The sequence below is a fragment of the Chelonia mydas genome, chromosome 6 (assembly GCF_015237465.2).
Source record: "Chelonia mydas isolate rCheMyd1 chromosome 6, rCheMyd1.pri.v2, whole genome shotgun sequence".
NCBI lineage: Eukaryota > Metazoa > Chordata > Testudines > Cheloniidae > Chelonia > Chelonia mydas.
The window spans coordinates 61,322,588-61,338,076 of record NC_051246.2 but is presented as its reverse complement, the minus strand read 5'-3'; the positions used below and the strand labels follow the sequence as shown (position 1 = coordinate 61,338,076).

The window sequence follows — 15,489 nt, the reverse complement described above, 5'->3', positions numbered from 1 at the left end:
GGAGGGAAGGAATTGTGGTAGAGCAACTGTTCTTTAACACAACAAATGAGTAGCTTCAAATTGGTAGGTGATGGCAATGCATGTTAATATGTAGAACCATTGCTGATAGTGTATATTATGATGCAACCTTTTGTACAGGACACAGCCTATGAAAGGCATCAGCTTACACAAGCAGCTCCGTCTAGGACCCCAGCTGTGTCAAGATAATAGCTAATTAATGTTTATGGTCTGTGGCTGAATTTCTATTGGATTTTGTCCTCTGCCATTGACACCTGTATGTATTCTTTTTAACTTTCAGTGAATTTGGTTCAAAAATAATCTCACTAAAGCCAATTATCAAAGTGTTGCCAAAACTCTTTGAGTCTCGAGAGAAGGCTGTTCGAGATGAAGCCAAACTTCTTGCTGTAGAGATTTACCGCTGGATAAGGGATGCTCTGAGACCACCATTACAGAACATAAACTCAGTTCAGGTAGGCTACAGGAAGTGTCTATCTGAGCAAAGTTTTATGAACGAAGGTTCATAAATATTCCAGTGTTCAAACTAATTCTTATAACCCCCTGCTATATACCAGTATGGGATATTTTTACCTGAGCATGTATTTTCTTGAGCCTTTCTGTCTTACTGAAAACTGTTGCTGTCTGGTGAAAACACTCTAACTTTCTCTCTAAAACAAAATTCTTTTTTTCACTTTTGTGACTTCAAAATGGTAACTAAGCAACATTCCAGTTAAAGATGCATAGCAAATCTGTTCTCTACTTCTCCAGTGGGTGAGACGTGGGAAAAATACCATATCCAATTGTAACTAGAGGGGGAGTTTAGGTGGGCAGAATGGAATTACCTTGTTAGATTCTCCCCACCTCTTTTGGGCAACTACACTTACCATCTGCTCCCTTTTAATAACTAGGTGTCAGGGTCACCATTCTCTCCTGGCAAAGAAGAGAGAACTTGCAATGTATTATAACAAAAATAAATATATCTCGTAATTGTCCAGGATTTGATAGGCATTGTCTATGCACAGGAAGGTTTTAATGTAATCACATGATGTTATGGAAACTAAATATTCAATCTTCAGTGCTTTTCAAATGCCCATCCATCCATCCACCGTTTAATTGAGTATTGTGGTCACATGGGAAGTTGTTGCTTTTAAACAGTAATGTAGTAACATCTGTGGTATACAGAGATATTAAAGATATTCCTTTCCCTGAAAAACTGAATTACCAGTACTTCTTTCTACAACTAGGTATTCAAAGTTGGCCTGACCCAACCCTGCTTATCTAGTGGCTTTATTAATCTCTCTGCATCTGATGGCATGGGTGTAGCATAAAGACTCATTTACTCAACCAGCCATTTTTCCTCTTTATTTAGATCATAACCTCTTCACAAAAGCCAAAAATAACCTTTTCCCACTGTTCTAACCGGTTTCTGTTTTAGTAAACATTCCCCTCACCCCTCGTAATATTTCTATGCACTATAAAGATAACTAGTCACAATTCTAAATAGTGAGTTTACCATACCTCTGGAAGGAGGGAGGTTAGCTTTGTTGCCTCTGGCCATCTCCACAATAGGACAAATGTTGTAGGATTATAATATCATTGCAAGTGAATTGAAAGGATAGCCCACCCAGATCATAAGATTAAAACCTAAAGAAGAAAATTCCTGACAACTGGGGGGGGATACCATTGCTTTTAATAAGGTGGAAGCTTGCCTGGAGTAATCCTGTATCAGTGGGTGGGGAATGTTTTATGTTTCATGCTTAAAGCCCCAAGAATTACTCTTGTGATTTTTACAGCTAAAAGAATTGGAAGAAGAATGGGTCAATCTACCGCCAGCAGCTCCCAAACAGACCAGATTCCTGCGTTCCCAGCAAGAGCTGAAAGCCAAGTTTGAGCAGCAGCAAGCAGCTGGAGGGGATGCAGATGGAGGTAACCAATGTGATCTTGGTACTTTATTTGGAAACACATCATTATTAAAAGACCCAGTAAGAAACAGAACAGACCAAAAAGGTGCATTCAATTTAAAGGGATGTAAAGCAAGTGGGGCACACTATCCTATCAACAAGACACAGCTGGGGGAGAAAATAGTATCAAATAACAACCTAGTATCAAAACCATTACCATTCATAATCCACTTCCCCTCTTGTCTTTGATGAAGGGAGCATGGGAACGTGTAAAATGAAATTTGACTGACATGACAAGCCTCTATGCTAAGCTTGCATACCTCCACTAATCTTTCCAATCTTGGCCTGCAGGAGGAGATGATGGGGATGAGGTTGTCCCACAGGTGGATGCTTATGAGCTACTGGAAGCTGTGGAGATTCTTTCCAAACTTCCCAAAGACTTCTATGACAAAATAGTAAGTTTAAACCACTAACTCTGCAATATTGAGATGTGAGGGCTGATGGACTTTAAGACTGACCTACATCCTGCAAATAGGCAGTACTGTTACATGAATAATAGGGAGCTGGTTTGCAAGATATAGGCTGTCTAAGCTGCATAAATAGCTGTAAAATCAAAAAGCAAGATGGAAACTGAAATGTGAGTGTGCATTCCAATGGCTAGCTGTAACCACCAAGCTTAGCGTATATGAGGATACTAAGAGTACTTGAATTTCTTGGGACAAACTCAGGCTCTAGAGTCTACAGTCTGTCTAGAGTGAGCCTTCCTAGAGCTGTTACGTGTCTAGTGTACACAAATGTAGAATGCTTTGCTTTGCAGGAAGCCAAAAAGTGGCAAGAGAGGAAAGAAGCTCTGGAAGCTGTTGAGATGCTGGTGAAGAATCCCAGACTGGAAGCAGGGGACTATGCAGACTTGGTGAAAGTTCTTAAGAAGGTAAAAATCGCTGTACCAGTCATATGTATTTTGCATTGTTATATTGCAGTAGTTAACTGCTTAATGCCAGAAGATTAGATTTTAATGTCTGAAAGGCAACCACTGGTCATAAGACCAAATACTGGCACTATGCCTGTGTCCAAATTACTCTCAACATTATACCTTTGATGAACACACCCACCCAATAGGGTGGTGCTTAAATTATTTTGGCTTGTTTCTGTCTTGTTGAACATTGGGACCTGTAGTCTGTTGGATTCTCATACTATTTGAGAAGACCTTTCCTCCAGTAATACATTTGGGTATGTGCCTCTTCCTGCAGGTACTTGAACAATTTAGAAAAAATGGGATGGAGAAAAATACTGAAAATATAATTATATAAATCAGTGGTATGCTCTCACCTTGAATACTGTGTTCAGTTCTGGTCACCCTTTCTCAAAAAATATAGGAGAATTAGAGCGATTTGGAGTTGTACAATGAATGATTAGTCATGGAAAACATACCAATGAAGAGTGGAAGATATTTTGGAGTGTTTGTTTGCATTTGAGGCAAATAAAAGGGAATAGGATAAAGATATTCAAAATAGCTTGGTGTAGAGAAGATAGATTGGATGCTGCTATTGTAATACAAACGAGGTGCTCAGTGAAATTGTTCAGAGTTCTTATAGTAAAGATTTAAAATAAAAATATGGAAGGGCTATAAACCCCATTCTTGAGAGAAAAAGGAGAACCTCTGATGGGGGTTAGGAAGAAACACTGCAGGTAGGTTATTGCACAACTCCTACTGCAGGCTTCTTGCACCTTCCTTTTGAAGCAGGTGGTGCAGCCTACTGTTGGAGATAGGAATTGCCACACTGGATCAGACCAATAGTCTATAACCTATGTTCCTAGCCTTTTCCACAAGTCTCCAGGGATTGGTCATATTCCTTCCACCTTCAGAACAAATGGTCTGCTTATGAAGGTGCAAAAATAGTGTTAATTTAATGCTTTCGCTTGATTGTATTACATTCTAACTTTCAAATCTGATTTTTGGGCGAGCAGCATGCAAAATCCTTTCCCTACTCAACTCTCCCTTAGGGGACTGCAGTTTTCTAGGGCTTTGGCTGCCTGTTTGGGATTTCACAAGTCCAAATAGAGAACAATGCTACCTCCACAACCTGCAGCTCTTCATAAAACTGCCATTTTTAGACACACAAATAGCACTACATTGTAAACGTGTAATATGTACATGCATTTAGATGTATGCTTTCAACATAGCTGTTTAGCTTGCCATCCAAACACCTAGTCTTAAATTAATTCTAGTCTGTATTGATTAAAGTATAGTTCTGCAAAATGGGGAAGACTTCTCATCCAGCTCTTGACTTATTCTTCCATTAGAAATCCATATGGCTTCCTGACTGAGATTTTCAAGTTTGCCAGTAACAGTGTGCCTGACTAAATACATCCCTTTAAAGGCTGTTCTGAAATGTACTCATTTGAGATCAATCACTACTAACACTCTGCCCCTCCACCCCCCCAGTACACACTCACAATCTGATGCACACTCAATTGGAGAGAGTAGAATCTGGTTTCTGATTGCCTTTGAGTTTGGGTCTGTCATGCACTCTGTAAAATGTATGCACACCTGTGAGTGTGTACACCCACTTCATTGAGTTCTGGGCCTGTGGTAGAAGCCACCAAATGACCCTTTTGAGTCCAGATGCAAGGCATAACTTGCACTAACATCTTAACTTTCTGAGCAGAAGATGGCAATCTCAAACTGTGGTACATAGCCATTTAATACTCGGGGAATTCTGCACCAAAAAATTAATTTCTGTGCACAATATTATAAAATTCTGCATATTTTCTTTGTCAAAATAATACAATATAATCACACCAGTTTCAATTATTTTGGTAATTTTATTTCAAAATACCTGTCAGCAAGTATGTCTGTAACAGTACAAGAGAACAAAAAGGTTTCTCCCAGGAGAAGTGTTAAACCCCTATAACAACCCAGTTCTTCAAGTGCTGTTCCTGTGCGTGCTCCACTCCAGGTGATGGTGCGTCCCAGTGCCGTTGGTTGGAGATCTTTGGTAGCAGTGCCTTGTCAGGACGCACGCGCTAAACTGCTGTCTCGTTAGTCTGCTTGAGCGCACGCGTCCCGCACCCCCCTCAGTTCCTTCTCAACCGTCCTCAGCTGAAGACGGGACTCGGGGCAGTGCTGAACCTCTTCCCTGGTCACTGAAGGAAACAAGTACCAAGACACAGAAATAGTTAGAAACATCCCAGTTATTTCCCTTCCTTTAGAATAGTTACCTAGTTTAAAAAACAAACCAAAAAAACCCACTTCTTTTTCCTCAAGTTTGTCTCCTGTTGAGACACTCTCCCCTGGCATTCCTAGTGCAATAATGCCAGGGTCTTCAGGGTTTAAGAAATGTGCCTCCTGTCAAGAGTCTATACCATGGTCTGAGAGACACTCACGCTGGGTGAAGTGCCTCGGCGAGACACAAGTCCCTGCCAAGTGTGTCCATTGTACCAGCCTGAAAACCAGGGTTTGTCGTGACAGGGACCTGCGGCTGAGAATGCTCATGATGGAGAAATCCCTACAGCCGCCTGTGGAGACGGGCAATAGCAAACCCTCTCCCTCACGGTCCCTGGTCAGGTCCGAATGGATTGGGAGCATGGATTCACCCTCTCGGGTGAGGAGGCAGGAAGTCCAACAGTCTACCCTTTTGAAAGTCTCTGCATGGAAAGGGTCTCCTGCGAGATCCTTACCCTCAGTGCTGACAGCGCCGAAGGCAGGCACCTCGTACTGTCCCAGCACCTCAGACACGGCTCCCGCGGAGCGCAGAGGCAGGGACCCGACTTCCTGTAGTGGGAAGGTCCCCTCGGCACCAAAAATAGACTCGGTGCTGACAGTGCATTCTGCCCCGGTGCCAACAAGAACGTCCACACCGAGCCTGCCTACCGCTCCAGCAGCAGGAGCGGACCTCCCACAGGGCGCCTACAAACGGCCCGCGGCACTGGCGAAAGCAAAACAGAAGTCAATACAAGCTTCTGAGCTCAGCAGGATATCACGTTCAGCAGGATCACAGCCCAGGGAGCAGTAGCAATTCTTAAATCAGGACAACATCTCAGTGGCTCCTGAGACTGATTCTCCGCTCCTTGACACACAGTGCTTACTCTTTGACCAGCCGCTCTCCCCACCTGACTTGGCTACTTTCACTGACAGCCCGATATGCAGCAGCAGGTGGAGTTTTCCCCACCTGCCTCTCATCCTCCACCGGAACCATTTACACCTCAGGTCACAGCTCACAAGCACCAGCCTCAGTTTCCTTACTTTGCCCTCCCCCTATGGGCAAGAATCTAACTTCTCTTATCCCATGCCTTGGCCTCAGTGGTACCCTTGGCCAGCTTCTGCTGCCACTCATCCTCATGATTCTTCCACCAGACCACAAGCTTTTTCTGTGCCCCTATCTCCAGCTCCATCTACTTCTAGAGCACCTGAACCCTCCCCCCGCGAAGAGGTGGGCTATGAACCATACCCTGATTCACCAACTCCTAACTCTCCATCAGCTCCAGACGGAGCCCTCATGCCTCTGCCTCCACAGAACCTGGACGACTTTAAGCAATTCCAGGAACTTTTCAAGAGGGTGGCACTCAGCCAGGACATCCCTTTAGAGGAGAAATGAAGCACTCCTAGAACCAGCTAACACCCTTTGGCAGACCCCATCCTCTATCACACCAACTTGCAAAAAGGCTGAACGTAAATATGTTCCTGCTAAGGATGTAGACTTCTTCGTATTTTCCCATGCACAACTGAATTCTCTTGTGGTGGATGCAGTGGCACACAGGACAAAAGAGCTGCACTACCAGGCCACCCCACAAGACAAGGACTTCAAACGCCTTGACCTCTTGGGCTGCAAGGTCTATATCTCCTCCGCTTTGCAATTCAGAATTGTAAACTATTCCATCCTACTTGCAAGCTATGATTTTGATAATTACAATAAACTTTGATTTTACCGCCCATTTCCCGGAGGACAGGAGAGCAGACTTTAAGTCAGTCCTTGTCAAGGGCCAATTGGTCTACAGGATAGCCCTACAAGCATCTCTGGATATGGCGGACACAGCAGCCCGCACTACTGCAACTGCAGTGTTACGCGCAGATCTTCCTGGCTGTCTGCATCCGGTATCCCCAAAAACCTGCAGACCACAGTGGAGGACCTCCCCTTCGATAAAGATAAGCTCCCCCCCCCCCCCCAAAAAAACCTGATGAAGTCCTTCATACTATGAACGACTCTAGAGCAACCCTGGGCATCTACCCGTCCCTTCCCAGGAGACAAGGGTATGAACCTGATTAGAGGCCACGCACTCAACAATATCACCGGCCACAGTCCAGACCATACGATATAGCCAGGAATCGCACTAGACCTCCTAAGTGCAGACAAAACCAGGTGCAACCAGCTACCTCCCACCCATCGGGAAACAAACAACAATTTTGAAGTGTTGTTTTGAGGGTCGGCGCGACCACCCCTTGACTCCACCGCCTGTTTGGCCACCGCCTCCAGGTTTTCCACCATGCCTGGCAGCAGATCACACAAGACTGTTGGGTCTTGGAAATAGTTCAGTCTGGTTACTCCATCCCTTTTATATCGTACCCTCCTCCATCCGTCTTCAGGGACCCCTCGCGCGAGCACCTACTTCGCATAGAAGTGGCTCATCTTCTGCAGCTAGATGCAGTAGAACCTGTGCTGAAACAACATTTGGGGAAGTGTTCTACTCCCACTACTTTCTGAACCAAAAGAAGAGTGGGGGATGGAGGCCTATACTAGACCTACGCCGACTAAACAAATTTGCACGTGTACAGAAATTCAAGATGGTAACATTGGGCACAATAATACCCACCCTGGAACAAGGGGACTGGTTCACAGCCCTCGACCTACATGACGCCTACCTTCACATGTCCATTCATCCAGCACACAGACGCTTCCTGCGATTCACACTCGGACACGACCATTTTCAATACAGGGTACTCCCTTTCGGACTCTCCACAGCACCGGGAGTATTCTCCAAGACCTTAGCCGTAATCGTTGCCCACCTCCGCAGACATGGAATCATACTTTTCCCCTACCTAGACGATTGCCTCATCAAAGGCACCTCGTACAACGAGACATTACGAGCTACCCATTTCGCCATCTCCCTCTTCCACAGCTTAGGTCTGCAAATAAACTTCAAAAAATTCACCCTGACACCCACACAGCGGGTCAAGTTCATTGGATCTTACCTGGACTCAATTCGAGCCAGAGCCTCATTCCCACACAACAGATTCCTCGCTATTACACATCTCATACGCACACTCTCCGTTCGTCCCAGGATACAGGCAAGAATTTGCCTATAGCTCCTTGGTCACATGGCAGCCACCACTTTTGTGGTCAAGTATGCCAGGCTGCACATGAGATGTCTTCAGGGTTGGCTTAACTCCCACTACAAACCCAGCAGACACAGCTTCTGTATGATGTTAACTCCTCCAGCGAACATACTAGCTTCTCTACAATGGTGGGCAAGACCAGAGAACCTCTACATGGGAGTTCCCTTCTATCTCTCCAGCACGCATGCTCACCACGGATGCTTCCCTGATTGCTTGGGGAGCGCACCTGGGGGGACACGCAGCACAGGGCCGCTGGTCCCTGTCAGACACATCTGCATGTAAATCTCCTAGAGCTCAGAACAGTCAGACACGCCTGCCTTCACTTTCTCCCCCTCATAAAGAACAAATCTATCCCGGTCCTAACGGACAATATACCATGTATGTTTTACATCAACAGACAGGGGGAGCATGATCGCACTCCCTATACATGGAGGCCATCCAGTTATGGAATTGGTGCATACAACACCACGTAGAAATTACCGCTTCATACCTACCTGGATGTCGCAACACTGCTGTCGACACACTCAGCAGACACTTCTCCAAAGAACACACGTGGGAAATACTTCCCACGATACTACAACAGCTCTTCACCCCGTCGATAGACCTCTTTGCCACAACCCAGAATTGCAAATGCCACCTGTTTTGCTCCACAGTGGGACTCGGAACTGCATCCCTAGGAGAGACGTTCCTCATTCCGTGGAACAACTCCCTCATGTACGCCTTTCCACCAATCCCTCTGATACACAGGGTTCTACGCAAAATCGGAGACTACAAGGCCCGGGTCATATTTATTTCCCTGGCGTGGCCAAGACAGACATGGTATCCTTATCTGCTACGCATGTCCATCCGTCCTCCACGGACTCTCCCCAACAGACCAGATCTGCTTTCTAAGGACAACGGCCAGCTTCTTCGTCCACAGCTCCAGAAACTCCACCTGATGGCGTGGTTCCTTCATGGTTCCAAACGCACGAAGTAGCCTGTTCTGAGCAAGTCCGGTATGTCCTCCTGCATAGTAGAAGAGACTCCACTCATAAGACTTTACCTGCAAAAGTGGAAACGCTTCTCTGTGTGGTGCTCCCATAAATGCTTGATGCCACACACAGTGACCCTCCCTAACATCCTAGACTACTTTTTGAAACTAAAACAGGATGGGCTCTCGCTTTTTTCCATCAAAGTACACCTCGCGGCCCTCACCACCTTCCATGATTTGCTGGATGGATATTCACTCTTTGCCCACCCCACAATAAAATGCTTTCTCACAGGCCTGCAAAATCTCTATCCTGAGACTCATCTATCGGCAGCCGCCTGGAATCTCAACCTAGCTCTTCGTAGTCTTATAAAACCTCCCTTCAAGCCCTTAGCTCCCTGTGATCCCTTCTCCACATGTTTATGAAAGTAGCTTTCTTGGTTGCCAAAACATCAGCAAGGAGAGTAGGGGAAATAAGTCCCCTGATGGCCTACCCTCCCTACACAGCCTTCTCTAAAGATAAAGTTACTTTGCGACCCCACCCTAAATTTCTCCCTAAGGTGGTGTCTACCTTCCACCTTAATCAACCAATATACTTACCTGCATTCTATCCCAAATCATTCTGTAAATCCCCTCGGCTATTTGTCTCCACTACCAAGAGATGGAAGGGTGTGGCTATCTCTAAGCAACGACTTTCCAAGTGGATCTCTGACTGCATCAGATTCTGTTACTGGACTCAGAATGCCCAACCACCCGAGGGTATCAGAACTCATTCTACTCGGCGATGTCAACATCTGTTGCCTTCCTCCATAATGTACCTATTACTGATATCTGCAAGGTAGCCATGTGGACGTCTGACCACACATTTGCCAGACATTATGCTATCACGCAGGATACCATGGCAGACACCATAGTAGGCCACGCAGTACAGTCATCGCTGCCGCAACTCCAAGTCCCACCAGCCATAGTGGGTACTGCTTCATATTCACCTGGAGTGGAGCACCCAGAGGGACAGCACTTGAAGAGGAGGAGGAGGTTACTCACCTTGCAGTAACTGAGGTTCTTTGAGATGTGTGTCCCTGTGGGTGCTCCTCTCCCTGCCCTCCTCCCCTCTACTTTGGAATACTATTCTCACATCTCCACGGTAGAGAAGGAACTGAGGGGGGGACTCAAGCAGACTCTAATGAGACCGCGAGAAAGCAGTTGAGTGCATGCGTCCCGATCAGGCACTGCTACCGAAGATCTCCGATCAACGGCACAGGGATACACATCTCGAAGAACCTCATTTACTGCAAGATGAGTAACCTTCTCTTCCTGTTTCTCTGTTACGCTTTTGTTGGGTGCCTCAATCTTGGTGTGTCTCACATGCCAGCTGGGCACATCTTTGGGGAGAACTCTGCCTCTCCCGTCTCAGATAGCTGCATTGAGAAACAGCCTGATGCTGGCTCCAGGGCTTGTATGGTGTTTCCTGCACACCACCTCCTTCCTTCAAGATGTACTGGGAAGTGCAGCTGCCTGGAACCCTCCAGCTCTCTCCTTTCCCTCCTCTTCCCCCCCCCCCCCCCCCCCCCAAGTCCCCCGCTTAGTGTCTTGTATTTACAAGCTGGAGAGCTGGGCTCTGCTGGGTCCAGCGGCTCTGCCGCACCAATTCCATGGGAGAAAATGAAATTCTGTACGGCTTGTTAATTCTGCATACATTCGGCATTGCACAGTGGGGCAGAACTCCCCCAGGAACTTCATTGACTGGTCAGGACTATATTGCAGTTCACTGATTGAATGATAAATGTTGCTTCAGTGTACCAGGACAGTGATGTAATATCCTTCTGGCATTGAATGAAATTATCTGGCCCAGTTTGAGTTGGTACCCCAAGTAACTGCTTCACTCTTAACTTTGGATAAATTCACTGTTGCTGCTTGTATAACTGCTTTGACCATCTTTCAATGCCAGTAGCCCTCTGCCTAGACTTCTTCTGATTCTCTGAAATCCGGCCTGTTTACCTGTAATGATGTCCATCCTTTGCAGGTTGTTGGAAAGGACACAAATGTCATGTTGGTTGCTTTGGCTGCCAAATGCCTTGCTGGATTGGCTACAGGACTCAGGAAGAAATTTGGACAATATGCAGGACAAGTAAGTAGTAAATACTTCACTCTGCATTTCCTCCTTGATACATGGTGACAGTAATAAAACTGCTCTAAAAATAACTACTCCTTTTAATGACTGCCTTGGCATTTCTCTCTTTTAAACAAAGTAAACTCGATATGCACATGTTCCTTTTACAGTTTGATACTTGCTGGATTAAGGGGTGAAAGTTTCCAAGTATGTATGGATCTTTGGTCCTGGTATTAAGTTACAAGGTCCTTGTTTGTTTCCTGTTCTTCACTGCTAAGCATGAGCAGGGTCCAGTGTCATTGCAGGAACAATTCTTAAATTCCATGGTGGTAATTAATTTATTCTACTGCCCTCAAATACACTTTATTCCTATTCCCTCATTACCAGAGAAACACCCACAGAAACACAGATCTGTAGCTCATAGAAGAAAATATTCACTGACCTAAAATGCTAAATGTTAGGGAAGAAGGGGAGCTTGCAGCAGACTTCAGTGGCTTATCTACCTGATTTCCCAGGCCTCAACTGATATGCCGCTCTCTAGGCCAGAGGTTCTCAGGACAAATTATTTGGTGGCTTCAGAGTGTGGCCACCAACTCTTGCTGGTGGCTGCGCTCACACTTTTCCTAAAATACTCAAGTAGCTTTCAGAAAAACAAATAAATATGCACATATACATGTCCAAATCATTGTAATTTATTTATTGCTAGCTAGGAAACTACTGTGAAAAGTGATATTGACAAACCTACAAGTATCACTTTTCACAGTAGACTTATTCAGCCCTAGGAAGTCTGGGGACAAAGTAAGCCCTGGATAGGGGAAGATCTCAGGGGCACTGGCCAGGGAGGGTGGCTGAGCCTGAAGCCCTGGGGCTGGAGCCCAAAGCCTCGCAACCAGATCCTGCTTTCCCACCACCATTGGGCTGAAGCCCAAATCCTGAGCCCCACCTCCCCTGGAAAGATGGGAAACTCACCGTCTGCCCAACCCTTGGTGTTGGTTGCTCGGGCTTCCAGCAAGGCTGTGCATCCAGGAGCACTATGGAGGGAGTAGGGCTGCTGCTCTCCCCCCAGTTACACCACAGGAGGCTGTGGCCACAAGAAAAGCCCATGGTGGCTGCATTTGAGAAACGCTGCTCTAGGCAGTCCAGCTTGCCAGCCTAAGCTTCTGGCTCCCCTTCTCTCTGGCTGCAAGTTAGACTCCAACTTTGGCTATCTAACTCTCTGTTACTGGATTCCATGGTACAGTGCAGGAAGTGTGGACTATAAGTCAATTAACTCTCTTGTGGAGAATAAATGGGAGCTGCAGGTAGGGCCTAGCATAGTAGAGAGAACTGAGGTGCCTGGCTGCAGCAGAATGACACATTCAGTTTTTAAAATGCTGAGTTCTTTGACATTGGGGGAAAATGCCAAATCTTCTCTGCTGCAGAATCATTTGAGTCCAGAGGGCCTTGATGAATGGGACATTGTCCATCTGAGCTTGTTTCAGGCGCAGACAAGCAAGCGTTATTGCCTCTGTTTACGCTTGGTTTGTATTTTAAAGGTTAGCCCTTATAGCTGCAGAGATAGTAACATAATTTAAGAGGTGAGATTCTGCAGCTAAATTCTGATGCAAAGAATACATTCTATAGTTGTGGGATATGTGAGGTGGTGGAGTTGCTCTGAGTACATGCTCTGCTCTGCTCTGTTCAGTATTGTAATGGGTATCTCTGACTTGCACAAACTTAATACACAGCCATTTGCTTGGGAACTTGGTTTGGCCAGTTTTTCTAAGAAATTGGATCTTTCCTGTGAGTTGTTGGCCAATATTTTAGCATAGCGTCTGTTAATCCTCCAAAGTCCCCCAAAGAATGTACACGGTATGAACACTTCCAGAGTCAAATGCATTGACATTCTCTTGAAGCTTCGTTTAATCAGCTTGATTGTAATGAAGTCAGTCTACATAGAAACCTGTTCTTGATCGTAGCTGGATGCATTTGAATCCAGGGTTTAGCAATATGATAAACTTACCTCAAGCTAATTTATAGCCCAGCACAAATTGACTTTTCAGTTAAACAACTCTGACTTCAGTTTGTAACAATCTCATTGCAAGTATTATTGTACATTGAACTCAGCAGGTTCCAGGAAGGTGGGTGAAAAGGAGATTTCACAAGTGACTTTCTTCTTGCTGTCTGACCAACTTCTCTGTTACTTCACCTTTAAATTTTGGGACTTTCTCATCTATGAATTGGATGGCCATACTACAATTAGCCCTTTTCCTGAGGTACCAAGAGTCCAGTAGGACTATGGAACTCCCTCTCTTTATTTCTCCTCTGTCAGTGGTTACACAGCACTCATCATTGGAGTATGAGCATTTTCCAGTAGTGCGTTAAAAGTGACGTGACAGACTTCTGTTACACATGGGTCATTCTCTCCCTAAGGGGAGAAGTGTGCACAGTGAAGTGTTTTGTTTTGGTAGGTTTTAGATGTGTGCATTCATGCAAAATGTATACACTTGCTTAAAATATTGCAAAGTGTTCATGAAGGTAGATCAAAGAAATGCATCTTGCACTTGGAGCACCCGCTGGTGAGGTTTGTAATGGTCCTTTGTGCATTGAATTCTCCCCAGAAACTGTCTCAGGCTAGCTCCTGAGAAAGCACTATCTCCCACACAGATAGGCTTTACCTTACCATAGAAAGTTCCATTGTGCCAGTGGAGTAAAGTTGTTGACCAGCCTTCCACCTGGAGGTTTAGGTGGCCTTTTAGATATCTGGCTGTGGAGTGCTTTGAAGATAAGGACAGAGGCTTTGAACTTGATTTGGTGTTCTATGGGCAGCCAGTGTAGAGAGTAGAGGATAAATTTCATGTGTTCACAAAAGCCTGCATTGCTGAAGAGAGACTTCAGAGTTCTGTACTAGCTGGAATTTCCTAAGTGGTGAAGGCTGCATGACCAGGCATGCTGTAGTGCAGCCAAGAAGCGGCGACAGCGTGAATAGCTGAGGCCCAGGTCGTTAGACTCCAGCCCATCCTGAGCGATATCATCCTCAAATGACTAGAAAGCATTACTCGTGAATGCTGCTATGTGAGAGCTCTGTGTCAGTGAGGGATCAGAGTAGTGCTAAGATATTGACTGAATTGCTCAGTTGTGAGTGTGTGCCTTCAACCAAAGGAAACTGCACTGTGGCTGCAAGCTCTTGAATGTTTTCCTCTGCCCGTGAGCATCCTCCCTGTCCTGCTCAGGTTCAGCTTCAACTTGTTGTCCATCTGTGAGCTAATATCATGCAAGTACTGGGCCATGTTCGTGGTAGTGGTATGGTCTTGTGATTCGAGTGATTGTTCATGTCGATTCCAATCAGGTGTGCGCGCGCTGTGTGCACCATTGTCGGAAACTTTTTTTCCCTCAGCAGCTCCCGTCGGTTGGCTAGGGAGCCCCCTGGAGTGGCGCCCTCATGGTGCTCAATATATGACCCTGCCAACCCAACCCCCCTTCAGTTCCTTCTTACCATCCGTGGCAGCGTTGGGACTGTGTTTCACTTGCTTGCAAGTGTTCCCATAGCTATTATTTAGTCCTACGCAGTTTTTGTTTTGTAGTTAGTTCATAGTTTATCTCTAGTTAGAATAGACTTGGAGAGTGGGATTTAAATCTTGCAGTGTATGCAAGAAGCCTGTGCCCAACAGTGACCCTCACGACTGATGCCTGAGGTGTCTAGGGGAGGCATGTCAGTCTGAGCGCAGCAAGATTTGTAAGGCTTTCAAGCCCAGGACTAGGAAGGAACACGACTTCTGTTGGAAGCAGCTGTTAATAGAAGCCACACTCAGTCCAGCGGCCACCAAGTCCTGGACCTGAGCTTGATGCGGAGTGCCCCAGCGTCGGTCTGCGAATCGGTACTGAGGAAGGACTCTGGTGCTAGAGATCCTTGGTACTGGAGATCCCCAGCACCGGTCAACGTCCCCGATGCCCCCACAAGTGCCTCAGAGGAAGGACTTAACTTCCAAGCAGCAAGACCTCGTGCCGTCAACTCCGGCGCCCCAGTTGGCACTGTTGAGCCCGCCACTCAGTGACTCTCTGGCGGGGCACTGCTTGGTGGAGGAGCTGGAACCCCCCTCCACCCCAGACGCTTTCGAAGCAGACTTATACAAAGTACTGCGCCTCAGCCCCTTGCTGTTAGAGAGAAGCCTCCGGCACTGCCCAGATGAGTGCCATCTAG

At 46.1% G+C, this 15,489-nt stretch overlaps 1 protein-coding gene across 13 annotated transcripts in view; it reads left to right on the top strand.

Annotated features, from left to right (window-relative positions):
* Positions 1–15,489, top strand: part of CKAP5 (cytoskeleton associated protein 5) — a 105,394-nt gene that overhangs the window by 23,573 nt on the left and 66,332 nt on the right. For all 13 annotated transcript variants that reach the window (XM_027831885.3, XM_043548341.1, XM_043548343.1 and 10 more), the window contains 5 exons: positions 299–470; positions 1,791–1,923; positions 2,250–2,353; positions 2,716–2,829; positions 11,223–11,327. In XM_027831885.3, coding sequence (XP_027687686.2) covers positions 299–470; positions 1,791–1,923; positions 2,250–2,353; positions 2,716–2,829; positions 11,223–11,327 — 628 coding nt within the window. The remainder of the gene's footprint in view (positions 1–298; positions 471–1,790; positions 1,924–2,249; positions 2,354–2,715; positions 2,830–11,222; positions 11,328–15,489) is intronic.